This window comes from Salmo salar, chromosome 07, assembly GCF_965601325.2.
Source record: "Salmo salar chromosome 07, fSalSal1, whole genome shotgun sequence".
NCBI lineage: Eukaryota > Metazoa > Chordata > Actinopteri > Salmoniformes > Salmonidae > Salmo > Salmo salar.
Genome location: NC_138297.1, coordinates 48,683,488 through 48,701,380, shown reverse-complemented (window position 1 = coordinate 48,701,380; position 17,893 = coordinate 48,683,488). Strand labels below are relative to the sequence as shown.

Genomic DNA, 17,893 nt, shown 5'->3' with positions numbered 1-17,893 from the left:
GTGTGTCTTACCGCGGTGGATAGTCTGGATGCAAGGGTCATCTCCAGGTTGCCCTTCAGACCCAGCAGAGCCGGAACCAGGATGAAAATCTCTGTAATGTACTTAAAGGCATCCCAGTGCTGGGGGGGGGGAGAGAAAAAGAAGAGACAGAAATAGTAGACATGTCATTGTTGTTAATAGTTTATTGTTGGCTACCGGCTAGTATAGAGCAGATGGGAGCTTCATTTGTTCATTGTCAGCTTGTCTGAATTAGAAAGTTGTCCCCATTCAAATATTCACATTCTACATTCAAATTCAAATGTTCTATCAAGAAGTAGATAAGACAAACTGACGTAGCTTCCAGTCGTAGGTTCCTTCCTAGTAGCCCATCCCTAATAGTATTTGCTGAGTGGCTATGAGAATCCCTTTAACAATTGAATATCAATAGACAGATATCCATTTATCACCTCCCTTGAAAGCTCTTAGAGCCATTTACTCTGGACTACACAGGAAATGGAGTCAAAAGTAAACAGTACAAACTAACTGAATTAAACTGTGCCAAATCCATCTCCTCTACCTAATTGAACTTCACATGCACTAGTCCACACCCCAGTCTCAACAGGACCTATGCTCTACCATCCCCCATCCCAGTCTCACCTGTACTATGTCCAGCACCATCCCTGCTGACACCGTGCCGAACCCAGCCAGCAGGAAAGGCACCACAATCTGCAGCGCCATGGCCAGGGGCGACTCCTTGGGCATGTTCCGTGTGGGGGGCCTCTGACTCTCCTCTTCCTCCTTCTCCTCTGCATTGCCCTCCTCCCCTGAGAGCGTCCCCTCAGGGAGAATGGGCTCAGTCTCAGAGTACCGCACATCCCCACTGTCTGACAGGCTAACGGACGTCCTTGCTACCCGGTCCGAGTGCCGGCGCACCTCCAGGTGAGGGGGGTCAGGCCGGTAGCCGTTCCCATCAGGTTTGGGCCCCAGGTCAGCCATGGCCAGACCACGCTCCTCCTGGAGCTTGGTGTATCCCGTAGGGACCATGGTTTGGAACAGAGAGGGGATCCACCCGGTAGGCACTGGCTTCAGAGAGAGACTGCTCCAGCCACCGGCGGCTCCGCTCATACGCACCGCAAGGCTAGGGCCTAGAGAATCGCCCAGTGTGTGGATGTTCATGCTAAGCACTGCTGCTGATGGATCCACAATGTCTCATCTCCATTCATCCAGGCTGGGGCACTGTGAAAGAGGGCAGGCTGGGCTGGTTAAATAGGAAGAGGGGCATCCATGTCCACTACGATCAGCCCTGTGGAGACCAGCCAAGGAGAAAGACTTGAAACACTGTTCTCTCCAGCTCATGCAAGCAACACAAACACAAATGATAGGCTAGCTATTCTCCCCGGGGCAAAGGCAAACCACATTTAATTTCAACCATTAACCTACATTGCTTGTTTTGGTGCTGTTATGTTCAGAACGACCCTGAGTCTAAGGAGGGGAGGAGCTGTCTACACAATGCATGCTGAGTAATAACCCACTATCTGGTTGCTTTCAGGTAGGCCTATTGTATGTCTGTTTGAATGTCTCTAAAAAACCTGCACAGATATGATATCAAAGTGCATATGTGCTGTCTATGATTTTATTTATTTTAAACGATATAGCGTAAACTCTGCTTATAACCAAGTCTTGAAACAGTGAAATACATAAGCATCAGTGAATAGTAGGCTGCTGGTTGCTTCTCTGGCCAATGTAATTCAATACAACCTTTCTCCTCAGATAAATTGACATTTTGGAAAATGTAGCAAGTTATGCCATTTGGATAGTTCCATAATATAGTATTGTTTTTACATTGGCTAGGCCCATATGGCATCAGCAAAGGCAACAGACGGTTGAGGTGTTGGAAAGCCGTATATCTGTCAGTCTAGTCAGAACCAGGCTAAAAGCTCTCACTAAGTTACTCGAAGTCTTGTGTCTTGGTGGATAGATATTTTCTAACAACTTTTAACAACAATTGAATGGGTAGCAAACTGGAAAGCGAAATTGATAAGGAAGTGAAGAATAACTGCGTTATCCCGCTTTTAAATATTTGACATATTTTTTTTACCGTTATCACGTTTATGTCAAAATTGTCTTCTGGCAAGGCAATCTAGCTACATAAGCATATTGGATCCTAGCGCGAGCTAACATAGCTGGCTAGTACCTCCAAGCTAGCTAAACCATCAGGGGAAAAAAAAAACCTTACCTATACAGGGGAAATGCGCTGAAATGAATTACATGTATCAGGAAGTTGATACTAATTTAGTCTGTTTTATTCTCCTTTTTTTGTTCGTGTCCGTGTTTCGGATTTTTCAGAAGGAAGCCCGTTTTCTTCTTGACAGCAAGCCCGTCGCGTCACAGCAAAAGTACCACACAGACTACTAATACGCAGGCGCAGAGCACACCTGGTAGGCTACAACTGTGTTAACCAGGAATTTCTTGAGCAGGGGCCATTAGTTGTATCCTTACATAATAAATGTATAACATTTACGTCTAGGACATCAAATAGGCGCTGAATCCTATGGTTAGGACCAAGAAATGTGAAATATGAATTCACAAATTTTGATAGTTTGTGATTTTGCATTGATGCGATTTTTACAAAACAGCTATTCTGAAATTGTATTGTGTTATGACATAATACAGGCAGAAGTTGCAGTCAATATACAGTTAATCAATTCATTATCCATTATCCCAGAGGGAAGTATGACAATGTTTCCGTTTTGAGTTTTGTCACCCCGAAACAGTAGAAGGCGCTATACACCAATGTTGGTGTTCATCCTATGGACCCAAATGTTGACGCAAGGACAGTCAAAACATGGCTCGAAATTTGTTTTACCGTGCTGCTAATATTGTCCAACTCAGCAGGTTTACACTTCTAGTTGGGTCAAAGTCACTTTGCACGCAAATTCCAGCGGAGCCACTGACTGTCAGACAGCAAAACAATGGAATAAGGTATGCAAATGGTCAACAAACAAACAAAGCTAGTTAGCTAGTTTGACCACTCTGTCGGTGTTTGATTCCTGTGGTCAAATAACTTCTGATATTGGTCAGGCGCCTCTTCTCAAAATGTGTGCCCATGTAGCGCGAATTGTATAGAAGCTGTCCAGTTTGGGCACGCGCTTCCATCTCTTTAATGCAAAACTGATCACCTGATACATTAATTGGTGTATCTCGCTAACTAACGTTAGTAAGCAGTTAGTCCTATAAAAATGTCACTATTACGCTTCAGGTACACAGTGCATTGATCGGTACTGTGCATTGATTTTTGTTCCCCTTCAAGTTATTCTTGCTACTGTAACAGTGTAATTACATGTGCAGGAGTATAACCCTGAACAACCCGAAGAAGAGGAATGCCCTGTCTCTGTCCATGCTGGAATCACTGAGAGGCAACATCCTGGCAGACATCGACAGCGACGACCTCAGAGTCATCGTCATATCAGGTAAGATACCACCAGAGTGCTGATCCATGATCAGATGTGCCCCACTTTGGTCCCCCCTTCATAAACACTGTTGTATTGTGTTATGTGTGTTTCAGCTAAGGGACCAGTGTTCTCCTCTGGGCATGACCTGAAGGAGCTGACATCAGCACAGGGCAGAGATTACCACTTCAAGGTGTTTCAGGCCTGCTCAGAGGTGTGGTTCACTATTGTACTGTATACAAATATACTGTACACACAAACACACATCATCATCATCATTATTGGCAATGAGTCAAATATGATTGTCCTCTGTAGAGTCTGGCTGTACATACAGTACACAGACTCATTCATCTTGTTGTTATTGAAGGTTATGACCCTGATACAAGACATTCCTGTGCCTGTGATTGCCATGGTGAATGGGGTTGCCACAGCAGCAGGATGCCAGCTTGTTGCCAGTTGTGACATTGCCGTGGTGACGGAGAAGTCCACCTTCGCCACGCCAGGGGTCAACGTGGGTCTGTTCTGCTCAACACCAGCCGTGGCAATAGGAAGAGCTGTCCCCAAGAAGGTAAACACACACGCACACAAACACACTCTGTGTAACACTGATATATTCTGATATTTTACAGGTTGCCATGGAGATGCTGTTCACAGGAAGCCCGATCTCGGCTCAGGATGCTTTGCTGCACGGGCTGGTCAGTAAGGTGGTTCCTGAGGAGCGTCTAGAGGAGGAGACGTTAGCCATCGCACGGCGGGTCTGTCAGGCCAGCCGGCCCGTTGTAGCCCTTGGCAAGGCCACCTTCCACAGGTGTGTGTGTCTCTCACTCCACAGATGTTTTACCACACTGTAGCACTCAACCCTTCTGCCTACCATGTATTCATTCCTTGTTTGCTATGTTTCAATGTTTTTGTTGATTTGAGTGGATATCCACTGATATACTTGCATGTGAGGTGTGTGTTTCTCAAACTAGACATTCTAATGTACTTGTCCTCTTGCTCAGTTGTGCACCGGGGCCTCCCACACCTCTTTCTATTTTGGTTAGTGCCAGTTTGCGCTGTTCTGTGAAGGGAGTAGTGCACAGTGTTGTTCGAGATCTTCAGTTTCTTGGCAATTTCTCGCATGGAATAGCCTTAATTTCTCAGAACAAGAATAGACTGACGAGTTTTGGAAGAATGTTCTTTGTTTCTGTCCATTTTGAGCCTGTAATCGAACCCACAAATACTGATGCTCCAGATATTCAACTAGTCTAAAGAAGGACAGTTTTATTGCTTCTTTAATTTTTCAGCTGTGCTAACATAATTGCAAAAGGGTGTTCTAATGATCAGTTAGCCTTTTAAAATGATAAACTTGAATTAGCTAACACAACGTGTGTCATAAGCGTCGTAAGGGACAGACCAAGGCGCAGCGGGTATAGTGCTCATCTTCCTTCTTTATTTAGAGAGAACACTCAAACAAAATAAACAAATGACGAAACAGTTCCGTAAGGCACACAGGCTATACAGAAAACAACTACCCACAAACCCAAAGGAAAAAGGGCTGCCTAAGTATGGCTTCCAATCAGAGACAACGAAAGACACCTGCCTCTGATTGGAAACCATACTCGGCCACACATAGAAAACGAACCTAGAAAATGAAAACTAGAACAAATCCCCTCTAAATAAACCAACCCCAAAACACACAAAAACAACACCCCCTGCCACGCCCTGACTATACTACAATGACAAATGACCCCTTTACTGGTCAGGACGTGACAACGTGCCATTGGAACACAGGAGTGATGGTTGCTGATAATGGGCCTCTGTACGCCTATGTAGATATATTCAAATCAAAATCAAATCAAATTTATTTATATAGCCCTTCGTACATCAGCTGATATCTCAAAGTGCTGTACAGAAACCCAGCCTAAAACCCCAAAACAGCAAGCAATGCATGTGAAAGAAGCACGGTGGCTAGGAAAAACTCCCTAGGAAAAACTCCCTAGAAAGGCCAAAAACCTAGGAAGAAACCTAGAGGAACCAGGCTATGAGGGGTGGCCAGTCCTCTTCTGGCTGTGCCGGGTGGATATTATAACAGAACATGGTCAAGATGTTAAAATGTTCATAAATGACCAGCATGGTCAAATAATAATAATCATAGTAGTTGTCGAGGGTGCAACAAGCACGTCCGGTGAACAGGTCAGGGTTCCATAGCCGCAGGCAGAACAGTTGAAACTGGAGCAGCAGCACGGCCAGGTGGACTGGGGACAGCAAGGAGTCATCATGCCAGGTAGTCCTGAGGCATGGTCCTAGGACTCAGGTCCTCCGAGAGAAAGAGAGAATTAGAGAGAGCATATTTAAATTCACACAGGACACCGGATAAGACAAGAGAAATACTTCAGATGTAACAGACTGACCCTAGCCCCCCGACACATAAACTACTGCAGCATAAATACTGGAGGCTGAGACAGGAGGGATCAGGAGACACTGTGGCCCCATCCGATGAAACCCCCGGACAGGGCCAAACAGGCAGGATATAACCCCACCCACTTTGCCAAAGCACAGCCCCCACACCACTAGAGGGATGTCTCCAACCACCAACTTACCGTCCTAAGACAAGGCCGAGTATAGCCCACAAAGATCTCCGCCACGGCACAACCCAAGGGGGGGGGGGGGCAACCCAGACAGGAAGACCACGTCAGTGACTCAGCCCACTCAAGTGACGCACCCCTCCCATGGACGGCATGGAAGAACACCAGTACGCCAGTGACTCAGCCCCTGTAATAGGGTTAGAGGCAGAGAATCCCAGTGGAGAGAGGGGAACAGGCAAGGCAGAGACAGCAAGGGCGGTTCGTTGCTCCAGCCTTTCCGTTCACCTTCACACTCCTGGGCCAGACTATACTTAATCATAGGACCTACTGAAGAGATAAGTCTTCAGTAAAGACTTAAAGGTTGAGACTGAGTCTGCGTCTCTCACATGGGTAGGCAGACCATTCCATAAAAATGGAGCTCTATAGGAGAAAGCCCTACCTCCAGCTGTTTGCTTAGAAATTCTAGGGACAATTAGGAGGCCTGCGTCTTGTGACCGTAGCGTACGTGTAGGTATGTACGGCAGGACCAAATCGGAAAGATAGGTAGGAGCAAGCCCATGTAATGCTTTGTAGGTTAGCAGTAAAACCTTGAAATCAGCCCTTGCCTTAACAGGAAGCCAGTGTAGGGAGGCTAGCACTGGAGTAATATGATCAAATTTGTTGGTTCTAGTCAGGATTCTAGCAGCCGTATTTAGCACTAACTGAAGTTTATTTAGTGCTTTATCCGGGTAGCCAGAAAGTAGAGCATTGCAATAGTCCAGCCTAGAAGTAACAAAAGCATGGATTAATTATTCAGCGTCATTTTTGGACAGAAAGTTTCTGATTTTTGCAATGTTACGTAGATGGAAAAAAGCTGTCCTTGAAACAGTCTTGATATGTTCTTCAAAAGAGAGATCAGGGTCCAGAATAACGCCGAGGTCCTTCACAGTTTTATTTGAGACGACTGTACAACCATCCAGATTAATTGTCAGATTCAACAGAAGATCTCTTTGTTTTAATTTTGCCCAACCTAGATCGAGGCACAGACACGGTCTCAATGGGGAAAGCTGAGCTGACTACGCTGACTGTGCTAGTGGCAGACTCCACTAAGCTGGCAGGCTGGCTAACAGCCTGCTGCCTGGCCTGCACCCTATTTCATTGTGGAGCTAGAGGAGTTAGAGCCCTGTCTATGTTCGTAGATAAGATGAGAGCACCCCTCCAGCTAGGATGGAGTCCGTCACTCCTCAACAGGCCAGGCTTGGTCCTGTTTGTGGGTGAGTCCCAGAAAGAGGGCCAATTATCTACAAATTCTATCTTTTGGGAGGGGCAGAAAACAGTTTTCAACCAGCGATTGAGTTGTGAGACTCTGCTGTAGAGCTCATCACTCCCCCTAACTGGGAGGGGGCCAGAGACAATTACTCGATGCCGACACATCTTTCTAGCTGATTTACACGCTGAAGCTATGTTGCGCTTGGTGACCTCTGACTGTTTCATCCTAACATCGTTGGTGCCGACGTGGATAACAATATCTCTATACTCTCTACACTCGCCAGTTTTAACTTTAGCCAGCACCGTCTTTAGATTAGCCTTAACGTCGGTAGCCCTGCCCCCTGGTAAACAGTGTATGATCGCTGGATGATTCGTTTTAAGTCTAATACTGCGGGTAATGGAGTCGCCAATGACTAGGGTTTTCAATTTGTCAGAGCTAATGGTGGGAGCCGTCGGCGTCTCAGACCCCACAACGGGAGGAGTAGAGACCAGAGAAGTCTCGGCCTCCGACTCGCTTAATGGGGAGAACCGGTTGAAAGTTTGTCGGTTGAATGAGCGACACCGGTTGAGCATTCCTACAGCGTTTCCCTCCAGAAGCCATGAGAAAGTTGTCCGGCTGCGGGGACCGTGTGAGGGGGTTTATACTAACGTTACTATCTTTACTTACTGGTGGCACAGACACTGTTTCATCCTTTCCTACACTGAAATTGCCCTTGCCTAATGATTGCGTCTGAAGCTGGGCTTGCAGCACAGCTATCCTTGCCGTAAGGCGATCGTTCTCCTGTATATTATAAGTACAACGACTGCAATTAGAAGGCATCATGTTAATGTTACTTAGCTTCGGCTGTTTGAAGTCCTGACGAACCATGTCCAGATAAAACCTCCGGGGTAAAAAAGGTTGAATGAAAAAAGTTGAGTGAGGTAAAAATATACGGTAATGAAAAAGTAAAAACCGTCAGGTAGCAAAGTAAGATCGGCAACAAAAACGCACAGCAGCGTAAACAAGTCTGCAAGTTGTGACCGGAAACAGGTGTGCAATATTCCATAAAAAAAAAAATCTGTTTCCAGCTACAAAAGTAATTTACAACATTAACAATGTCTACACTGTATTTCTAATCAGTTTGATGTTATTTTAAAATGGACAAAAAAAATTGCTTTTCTTCCAAAAACAAGGAAATTTCAAAGTGACCCCAAACTTTTGAATGGTTGTGTACATGTGTAGTTTTATACATAATAGAGTCATTTAATTGAATTCCTCTCCCAGACAGATGGCCCAGGGGCGGGATGCGGCCTACGCTATAGCCTCTCGTGTCATGGTGGATAACCTGGCTCTCAGAGACGGACAGGAGGGGATACGGGCCTTCATAGAGAAACGGAAGCCCGTATGGACAAACAAAGCAGAGAAGGCCCATGATGAGTGATGTCTGCTGGGCTGGCCTACTGTGGCCTGTGAGGGGGCAGCAGCCTATGGACTGGAGAGGGAGCCTGTGGATGGTTGAGGTGTTAAACTTGCCCCCAGTTGGACCTGAACCCATCACAGAACACACAAGTGCTCGAGGAGGACATTTTGAAATTAAATCCTTGTTGATTATTGTTGTGATCTGATGAAGGGATACTGCAGGGCTGTCTTCATGTATGCCCTTAGGAGGGGGTGAGGTGAAGGTTTTAGGAAAGGTAGATACTTGAGATGCACCCATAGTCACGGGACTCACACAGGACATAGATATGGCACTTCTTGTGAGACAGAATGTAAATGTTTAAAGGGGCAATCTGCAGTTGAAACAATTACAATGTGGCCACTGATTTGGTAAAAAGCTGATGGATGGGACTGGAGAAATGTAACTACTCTAAAATTCATAGACAGAGCTATGGATGCAAGGCCTGACCATCCATGAGATAAAATGATATGTTTTGAGGCTATACATTGTTTACAAAGGTGTAAAACATGCTTATATTTGTGTTTCTGATGGGGTAATAAGTCATTAGAACTAAGCTCATGAGGAATGTATTAAGTTGTATTCTTCAAAAATCAATAGGTATATAAAGTGCATTCAGAAAGTAGTCAGACTCCTTGACTTTTTCCAAATTTAGTTATGTTACAGCCTTATTCTAAAATGGATTAAAAAAAAAGCCTTACCCCTCATCAATCTACACACAATACCACATAATGACAAAGAAAAACAGGTTATAATATTTTGCAAATGTAAAAAAAAACATGACATTTACATAAGTATTCAGACCCTTTACTCAGAACTTTATTGAAGAACCATTAGCAGCGATTACAGTCTCAAGTCTTCTTGGGTATGACGCTACAAGCTTAGCACACTTGTATTTGGGGAGTTTCTCTGGAGCAGGTTTTCATCAAGGATCTCACTACTTTGCTCCGTTCAGCTTTCCCACGATCCTGACTAGTCTCCCAGTCCCTGCCACTGAAAAACATCCCCACACATTGATGCTGCCGCCACCATGCTTCACCGTAGGGATGGTGCCAGGTTTCCTCCAGATGTGATATTTGGACTTCAGGCCAAAGAGTTCAATCTTGGTTTCATCAGACCAGAGAAACTTGTTTCTCATGGTCAGAGTCCTTTAGGTGCCTTTTGGTAAACTCCAAGCAGACTGTCATGTGCCTTTTACTGAGGAGTGGCTTCCGTCTGGCCACTATCATAAAGGCCTGATTGGTGGAGTGCTGCAGAGATGGTTGTCCTTCTGGAGGGTTCTCCCATCTCCACAAAAGAAATCTGGAGCTCTGTTAGAGTGACCATCGAGTTCTTGGCCACCTCCCTGACCAAGGCCCTTCTCCCCCGATTGCGCAGTTTAGCTTCCTAGGAAGAATCTTGGTAGTTCATCATTCGGGAGCCCACTGTGTTCTCGGGGACCTTCAACGCTGCAGACATTTTTTTGGTACCCTTCCCCAGATCTGTGCCTCGACACAATCCTGTCTCAGAGCTCTACAGACAATTAGTGCATGTCAGAACAAAAACCGTCAGCTGTGGGATCTTATAGACAGGTGTGTGCCTTTCCAAATGTCAAATCAATTGAATTTACCACAGGTGGAGTCCAATCAAGTTGTACAGTAGAAACATCTCAAGGATGATCAATGGAAACAGGATGTACCCGAGCTCAATTTCAAGTCTCATAGCAAAGGGTCTGAATACCTGTGTAAATAAGGTATTTAAAACATGTATTTGTATATGTTTGCAAACATTTCTCAACCTTTTTTTACATCATTATGGGGTATTGTGTGTGGATTGATTTGAATCATTTTTAGAATAAGGCTGTAACGTAACAAAGTGGAAAAAGTGAAAGGGTCTGAATACTTTGTACTGTATATTTCTGAATTTAAGTTTAAAAAAATGTAGCATTCAAATTACCTCTGTGTTAAACAAAAATAAAATACATTTACTAAAGACCTGATGAGGCCAATCTGCTGATTATTTTATATTTAGACGCATTGAATTGGAAACAGGAGGTATTGTATAATAGATCCTGTGTTTAGTTGAGCCTGAACTGGATAATGAAAGACAACAGGTATGTGAGAGGTTACCTGGTGGCTGTGGGATTGAGGCGTCCATTAAATGTTTAACAGTGGCTGTACTACCACCAAAGAAAGACAGCGCTACTATAGTACAGCAATGTTCCATGTTCTATGCATTAGCACTGTACCACCACATGATGGCACCATTGTATCCCTTGAGCAGCAAAGGTCTGATGAAAGGCCAATTGAGTGGAGTTCAGAATTGAACTTTTTAAATGATCCTATTGCTATGACCAAATTCCTAGTTTGGCCCACATACAAATATTTTGGTCTCAATAAATGAAAAGACAAGACAATGTGCTAAGTGGCAAATATCATGCAACACTCCTTTAAAGCACGTGGGGGGTCCTAGAAAAATGGCCTGTATAATCCTTCAAGAAAAAAAGGTCTGTAAAATTAAGCTGAGGGTGTTGGCAGCTGCATAGGGTTGGAAGAGGGTGCAATTAGTTTCTCCACTAGAGGGTAGTATTTCCTCATATCAGCAGATTAATAATGTTGGCACTTTGTTATCCTCTGTCCAGGGATATAAATCACTAGCCAGTATTCTGCGTGAGCTTTGTGGCTCATGCATGTAGAATATGTATGAAGACACTTCACTGATGTATGAAGGGAATAGCAATAACATTCTTACAGAAATAAATCCACACACAAATATACAGACACATCAGAAATGCACACCCCAATTTGTTTTATTAAGTAAAGAAAAGTCTCTGAAGAATGACCTGATAAGCCATGTTTGCAATTAATTATTTAACAAAAAAAGGAATGACTTATTTGCATGTTCAAATAATTATAACCGTTTGAGAACGATAAGCATTGTATCAAAAAGTACATAGTTGAGAATCAGCAATAGAAGGGTAGGTGTTTGAGTATGAATTCAAATGTGTGACGTCACACTACAAAGTAGTATGTACACGTCAGTAAGTATTGATGTGTGTATATGGAATGATTTAATATGTAAGTGCTGGTAACTGAACAGCAGTGAATATGACTGCTGAAAATACAAGACATGACTTGGCAATTAAAGCATATTGCGGCTTAGTAAGTACTGCAATACCAGTACACATTCCCCCTCTATAGAAACCTCTTGCAGCTAGCTGACACCTACTCTGTGGTGATGAAAATACTGTACTGTTAATATGCAATTAATGTTCATGTAAACTTTTCAGAGGGAAGTAAATCGTACATTACTTCAGGGGAGAAACGGGGTGTTTTCTCTACGGACGACAAAACAGTTCACTGTTGATAGAGTTTACAGTCTCAATATGGGGTATAAAGCAGACACTGGCCTCGATATCCAAACATACTGTACACACTATTTGGGTTACAGAAATGCTTTGCAATGACTACAAATTACAGTGGTCGCTAAACTGAGCGACAACAGAATAATCTCAATGAAAAAATAAAGTTTTAAAAACCGTCGTTATACAGTAGAGGTGCTTCAAAATTGAAATGATTTATTTTCAACAATGATTTTAATTGTCACTGTTCCGTAATTCTATTATTTGACATAGCTTTGTTTCTTCTCTCTGAAAAATAAGATATTCACAAGCATATAGAGTAAATTGACCTCTAAAGTAGATATTTTGGAAGTAACTCATAAAAAAAATTAAGATGGAAAAGAAAAATCGAATCACTGAGTTTGTCTCGCCAGGAGAATTGTCTCCTGCTACTCATAACGGTTCAATAACCCAGTATATAAACAAAACATCATTTACTGTACATTTTCAACTCTAAAAGATAGATATACATATATACTTTTAACTCCTGTCATTAATGATTTAACATCCAAAAAATAAAAGAATCAATCTTCAGTGGGTTTTTAAAAGGGATCCATAAAAACATCAGAAGCTGGTATACTGCAGCATTCACGATGCAGTATGACTTTTAAAAAGGTCAGTACATCACATATAAAGCACAAACAAACCAAACTAAAACTCCTTAACTCTAGTAGGACTACCGCTTGTCTCTGCAGCCACAGTGTCAGTGACTACACCTCAGTGTCTTTCTATTCCTCTCTCTCTCCTCTCACAGCAACATAGACTCCTGCATGGTGAACGCCTCTGGTGCGTGCCTGTAGTGTGGTCCTCCGAACAGCGGGGGGAGCTGCTGCCTCATGGTGGGCTGTTGCTGCTGCTCGTGGAACTGTGTCCTGTAGTGAGCCAGGCCGTCAGGGAAGGTGAACTCCTGCACGGGGGACATCTGGGCCCTCTGGAAGCTGGGGGAGCGGGGTACACCTCCAGGGGCACGTGTCATGTCACCACCTTCCTGCTGCCCCCACGGCTGCACCTCCGCTGCCCCTCCCCGGCCTGGCCCCTCAGGCAGGTAGGGCGGGGTCTGCTCCCCTCTCCTGCGCCCCTCGTACCTGTTGTAGTCAACAGGAGGGTACACCGGATAGGCAGCTGCAGCGGAGGTGAGCCGTGTGGGCTGACGCAGGTATGTGGAGGCGTTACTACCAGGGCTGTCCAGCTGCTGTATGCTGCGGGGGGCCAGCGGGGCTACAATGGTCCGGGGGGGCTGGGCTGAGCTGGGAGGCTGCCTGTGGGTGGTGGCATAGGAGTTGTTCATGAGAGCCTTCTCCGGAGAGTGGCTGGGCCGCTGGGTGGTGACGTACGCCCTCTCCCCATACATCAGACCCATAGGTGGGGTGCCTCGGGAGGGCGGGGGGCCGTAGTGCCTGTCCTCTCCCAGTCCCCTCTGCTCAAGGCTCACACTGTACGGAGGGTAGTGGAGTGGCACCATAGCAGGCCGACCGGGGGAGTACTGCTGGGGGGGCGTGTGGTACTGGCTCTGGCCGTTGGGGTGGACATAGGGTTTACCCCCCGCAGGGCTGTTGAGGGACAGGGCAGCGGGGGTGAGGTGTTTGGCCTGCCTAGCCACTGGTCCTATGGAGACCATGCTCCCTTGCAGGCTGGGGGTGTGAGTGGGGGGTAGGGACGGTGTCTCGCTGCGCCTCATCTGCGACGGTGGCCTCTCCAGCTCCAGGACCTCCACAAAGTCCTGCTCTGCCCCCCCGGGCACGTTGTCGTACTGAGAGGCGTTGGAGCCGCGGTTGGAGCCTGGGATCAAGCCCCTGGAGCGGGGCCGGCGGTTGAGCAGCAGGGTGTCGTCAGGGCTGGAGGGGGCCGGGGAACCACCGCGGCTCAGCTGGATCTCCCTGGCCGCCGCGGCCTTGGCCGCCTCCAGCTTGGTCTCGGAGGGTTTGACCCAGCGCGGGGCGATGTCTTTACGGGAGCTGCTGGAGGCGGCATTGGAGTTGTGGTTGGCTGTAGCGTGGTTCTGAGGCTTCCCTCCATCCACCACTTTTGTAGGAGGGTTGGGGTGTGGCAAGGGAGAGGGCGCCGGGGACGGTGTAGGTGTGAACCCTCTCTCTGGGGTAGCGAGGGGGGGGACGGAGGGCTGTTTGCAGTGTGGGTCGAGGTGGACGGAGTTCTCTCCAGACCCCCGTGATCTGGCCTCCCTCTTCTCAGCCTTGTGCTGCCGGACCAGCTTCTCCAGGGAGTCCCTGCGTGCCCGGCTGGGGGGTCGGCTGTCCCGCTGGCGCTCGGGGGAGGGGCTGGGCGCTTTTGGGGGCTCGGCCGGCTGGGCGTGGCTCTGACCATTCGCCACGTGGTTCTGGTTCACCGCCGGCTCTGGGGGAAGCTGCCCAAGAAGCTTCTTGGGATACTCGTCCTCTTTACCTGCACAGATACAACAGACAGACGGGTTAGAGCACCTGGAGGGAGAACACAAAATGGAAAAGGCATGTTTTCAAACGATGAATATTAAAAAAAGGGCAATATGGATTCATGCAACATCACTGCCGACGGGGGGTGAAAATAAAGAGAGAATTACATTCACCACAACACTGAATAATCACGTCTCCACAGGCGAGAAGCCAACCAAGGACAAAACACAACATCTGAAATATATATCTGATATTCAATACCCAGTGCGAGCCAGAGGCGTCCAATTAGGAAGTGCCATTCAAAAGTGTAGACTGAAATAAGATGTTTTCACTCAGTTCCATTAAAATGTACTTAGCTGCAGCAGGCCGACTTCAAAAGGTCAGAGTGAAATGAGCTAACGGTCTGTCCTTAAAGACTTTAGAGGCACTTGTAAGGGGGTAAGGTAGGAAACATGGCTGAGTTAGCACTTAAGGACAAAAACCATAAATATATCAACTCCATGCAGTTTTAAACTCTTATTACTTGATGAGTATATTATTACTACTACTACATAATCATATCTACCAGTGTCATGAAAAGAAAGTACAGTACAGGTGACACAGATATACAGAAAAACAGACAGTGAAGGTGTGACACTGGATGTGTTGGGCTCTGGTAGGAACAGTGTGTCCACAATCACCATAGAAACCAGGAGACACGAGCTAGAGAAGAGGAAGTGATGTGACAGGACCGGGAAGTGTGGTGAGTTTGAACCTGGAAGTGCTGTCACTGACCGGTATTGAATCCACAAACTAAAGTGGCTCTCCATTGTGTAAGAAAGTGTCCCATTTCCCTGTCCGTAGACTGAATGGGTGAAAACAATATGGAGAAACTCTGCCTGTAAGTCACAGCATCCATCACTCCTACACAGCTTCCTGTCCTTCTCTACTATCACTTAGAACCACTGATCTGAAAAGCCTGGACGAGGGAAATAATGGCGCTTTGGTTAGGGATAAAGGAAAGGAGACAAGAAGCGGAAGCCATTCAAATTTATTGGGATACAGCTGAGATCAGTGCTTTATTGCTCTCACCCATCCAGTCTTCTCAGTTTGGACTCAGGAGAGGAAGCCACTTGAGAGTATTGAGGATTCACCCAGGAAATGTGTTCACTGACAGGTGCTTTAGGGTTTCCAAGTTAAGGGTAGGATGCAGTCTCCACCCCACATTCAAACGTAAAACACAGACAATAACCTATTCAAACCTTTGTTTAGCTTCTCATTAAAAACCTCATCCAACAATTTAACTGTCAAAGTTGGAAGAGTTTTGGCTTCTGAATCTTCATTTCTCAACATGACGTGTGGTTGGTTCACTAGTAGCAGATGGGTTGAAGATGAGCGCCGAGTGCTGCAGTCGAACAAAAAGCCTCCGCTGTTGGATGATACTTATTATCCTGTCACCAGGAAGAGAAAATAGCTCTCTCACTGTGTGTGTGTACACACACCCAGGGTGGTAAGATGCCACACTACATTAGGACATTCGGAGGTTAAGCCATTATGTAGCCTTCAATGTTGAGCGGTGACCAGTCAAAGCTTCAGGCGAGATGTATCTTACTAACTGAAAGTATTGACTCAAAGTATGGCAGCTTAAATGGTTACTCCTGTACTGATAATGACTATCTGCAGTACCTCGCTAAAAGCAGTCAGTGACAAAGAGGGTGGTAGTAATAGAGAAGGACAATCCCTCCACTACAAGACTCCAAGGTAGCTTTACCAATAGTAGCCTGGCCTGAGGTGCAGTAGCTACTGCACAAGGTTGCGGTAACATTGGGAGAATGTTCTGTAAGAGAAGCCCAGGGCTGCTGGACAGACAGGCGACAGACAGACAGACGGAAAACGGAGGGAGGGACGGATGGACAGATGATGAAACAGGGGAACACCAGTCAGGATAGCCCACCGGTTACTGTCGTAGGAGGGGATGTGGCCCCCACTCCCACCCACACTTTTGTAGGCTGGGCCGAACCATTGGGAGAAGAGGGAGAAGAGGCAGATTAAGCAAGAGACAGAAAGCAAGATGAGACACAGACTGCTGTCACTATATACTACTACCACTGGTAATACTACTACACAGTAGCCAGCAGGAGAGCTGTGTGTGTGTGTGTGTGTGTGTGTGTGTGTGTGTGTGTGTGTGTGTGTGTGTGTGTGGGAGAACTGGAACTGTGTGGTTGAGGGTGAATGTAAGTGAAGTAACATATGCAGGGTGATACATCCGTTTGTGTGTGTGTGTTGATATTTTGAGCTTGTGTGCGGCAGTTGTCTGATCTGTGTGTGTGGGACAATTTGTAGCCTACTGTAATCTGTGTGTGTATAAGATGTGTTGGTGGGCAGAAGGCTACCTGGTGCGGCCAGCTCCAGTTTGGACCTCCTTAGCTCCACCATGTTGTTCTGCAGCTGCTCAATCACAAAGTCATCCTCAAAGAAGAAGTCCTTGGCCAGAGTCACCTGCAGAAACTCAACCAGGTCCTCCATAGACAGCTTCAACAGGTGCTCTGCAAACACACACACAGTGTGAGAACACTTTCTCCTGTGCAGTTTGAGGACAGTCACAGATCTTAAGAGATTAGCGGAGGTGGTTCAGTGAACATGATGAGCAACTATGCCTGAGACCTGAAGCTGGGGCTTTAGTTCAGCGGGCTAAAACAGTGGTCACAATGGCACAATCCTACTGTTCTGGTCTTACTCTTGTGCAGTTTGAGGACCGTGTAGGACATGGCGGTCAGAACTCTCTCTCCCTCCAGGATATAGATGTCCCAGATCCGCAGGGTCAGAGTGAAGGGGGTCTGAGGGAGAGAGAGACGGAGAGGAAGAAAGATAATAAGAGAAAGAGATAGGGAGAGAATGAGAGAGCCAGAAAGGAGAAAATATATTTTCAGAATATAATTAAACACTTTCTTTTGCCCAACACCCGCAGTAGGCATGGTGTGATAATGACTGATGCTTTACAAAGACATATTCAGAAAAGCTGCAGGCCTAAAGGATACAGAGAGAAGGGGATGTGATTCAGCCACTCACCCTGTCTAACATTCTGATACAGAGGGAAGGGGATGTGATTCAGCCACTCACCCTGTCTAACATTCTGATACAGAGGGAAGGGGATGTGATTCAGCCACTCACCCTGTCTAACATTCTGATACAGAGGGAAGGGGATGTGATTCAGCCACTCACCCTGTCTAACATTCTGATACAGAGGGAAGGGGATGTGATTCAGCCACTCACCCTGTCTAACATTCTGATACAGAGGGAAGGGGATGTGATTCAGCCACTCACCCTGTCTAACATTCTGATACAGAGGGAAGGGGATGTGATTCAGCCACACACCCTGTCGAACATTCTGATACAGAGGGAAGGGGATGTGATTCAGCCACTCACCCTGTCTAACATTCTGATACAGAGGGAAGGGGATGTGATTCAG

General features: G+C 46.1%; 3 protein-coding genes across 8 annotated transcripts in view; 1 reads left to right on the top strand and 2 right to left on the bottom strand.

The window, feature by feature from the left end:
* Positions 1 to 2,411, bottom strand: part of LOC106609341 (solute carrier family 41 member 2) — a 33,373-nt gene extending 30,962 nt beyond the window's left edge. Inside the window, exons 1-3 of one of the 2 annotated variants that reach the window (XM_082977710.1) lie at positions 2,216 to 2,411; positions 637 to 1,215; positions 12 to 119 (exon numbers count right to left, since the gene is read on the bottom strand). In XM_082977710.1, the coding sequence (XP_082833836.1) occupies positions 12 to 119; positions 637 to 1,155 (627 nt within the window). In that variant the 5' untranslated portion in view covers positions 1,156 to 1,215; positions 2,216 to 2,411. Of the gene's footprint in view, positions 1 to 11; positions 120 to 636; positions 1,283 to 2,215 lie in introns of both variants that reach the window. The other variant, XM_014208073.3, reaches the window with a different exon arrangement.
* LOC106609342 (enoyl-CoA hydratase domain-containing protein 3, mitochondrial) lies at positions 1,448 to 10,657 on the top strand. 3 transcript variants are annotated; one of them, XM_045722037.2, is made up of 6 exons: positions 1,448 to 1,528; positions 3,328 to 3,449; positions 3,545 to 3,642; positions 3,796 to 3,996; positions 4,058 to 4,236; positions 8,508 to 10,657. In XM_045722037.2, exons 2-6 carry the CDS (start codon positions 3,377 to 3,379, stop codon positions 8,662 to 8,664), a joined length of 708 nt encoding a protein of 235 aa, XP_045577993.1. In that variant the 5' UTR covers positions 1,448 to 1,528; positions 3,328 to 3,376; the 3' UTR covers positions 8,665 to 10,657. The 3 variants fall into 3 exon arrangements, with proteins under 3 accessions (XP_045577993.1, XP_014063551.1, XP_014063550.1); XM_014208076.3 differs by lacking the exon at positions 1,448 to 1,528 and adding an exon at positions 2,761 to 2,961 and having other exon boundaries at positions 8,512 to 10,657; XM_014208075.3 differs by lacking the exon at positions 1,448 to 1,528 and adding an exon at positions 2,761 to 2,961.
* Positions 10,658 to 11,449: 792 nt separating this feature from the next.
* The window catches only part of LOC106609340 (USP6 N-terminal-like protein), a 70,171-nt gene continuing 63,727 nt past the window's right edge, over positions 11,450 to 17,893 (bottom strand). For all 3 annotated transcript variants that reach the window (XM_014208072.3, XM_014208070.3, XM_014208071.3), the window contains 3 exons: positions 17,162 to 17,261; positions 16,818 to 16,970; positions 11,450 to 14,458 (listed from right to left, as the gene is read on the bottom strand). In XM_014208072.3, the coding sequence (XP_014063547.3) occupies positions 12,807 to 14,458; positions 16,818 to 16,970; positions 17,162 to 17,261 (1,905 nt within the window). In that variant the 3' untranslated portion in view covers positions 11,450 to 12,806. The remainder of the gene's footprint in view (positions 14,459 to 16,817; positions 16,971 to 17,161; positions 17,262 to 17,893) is intronic.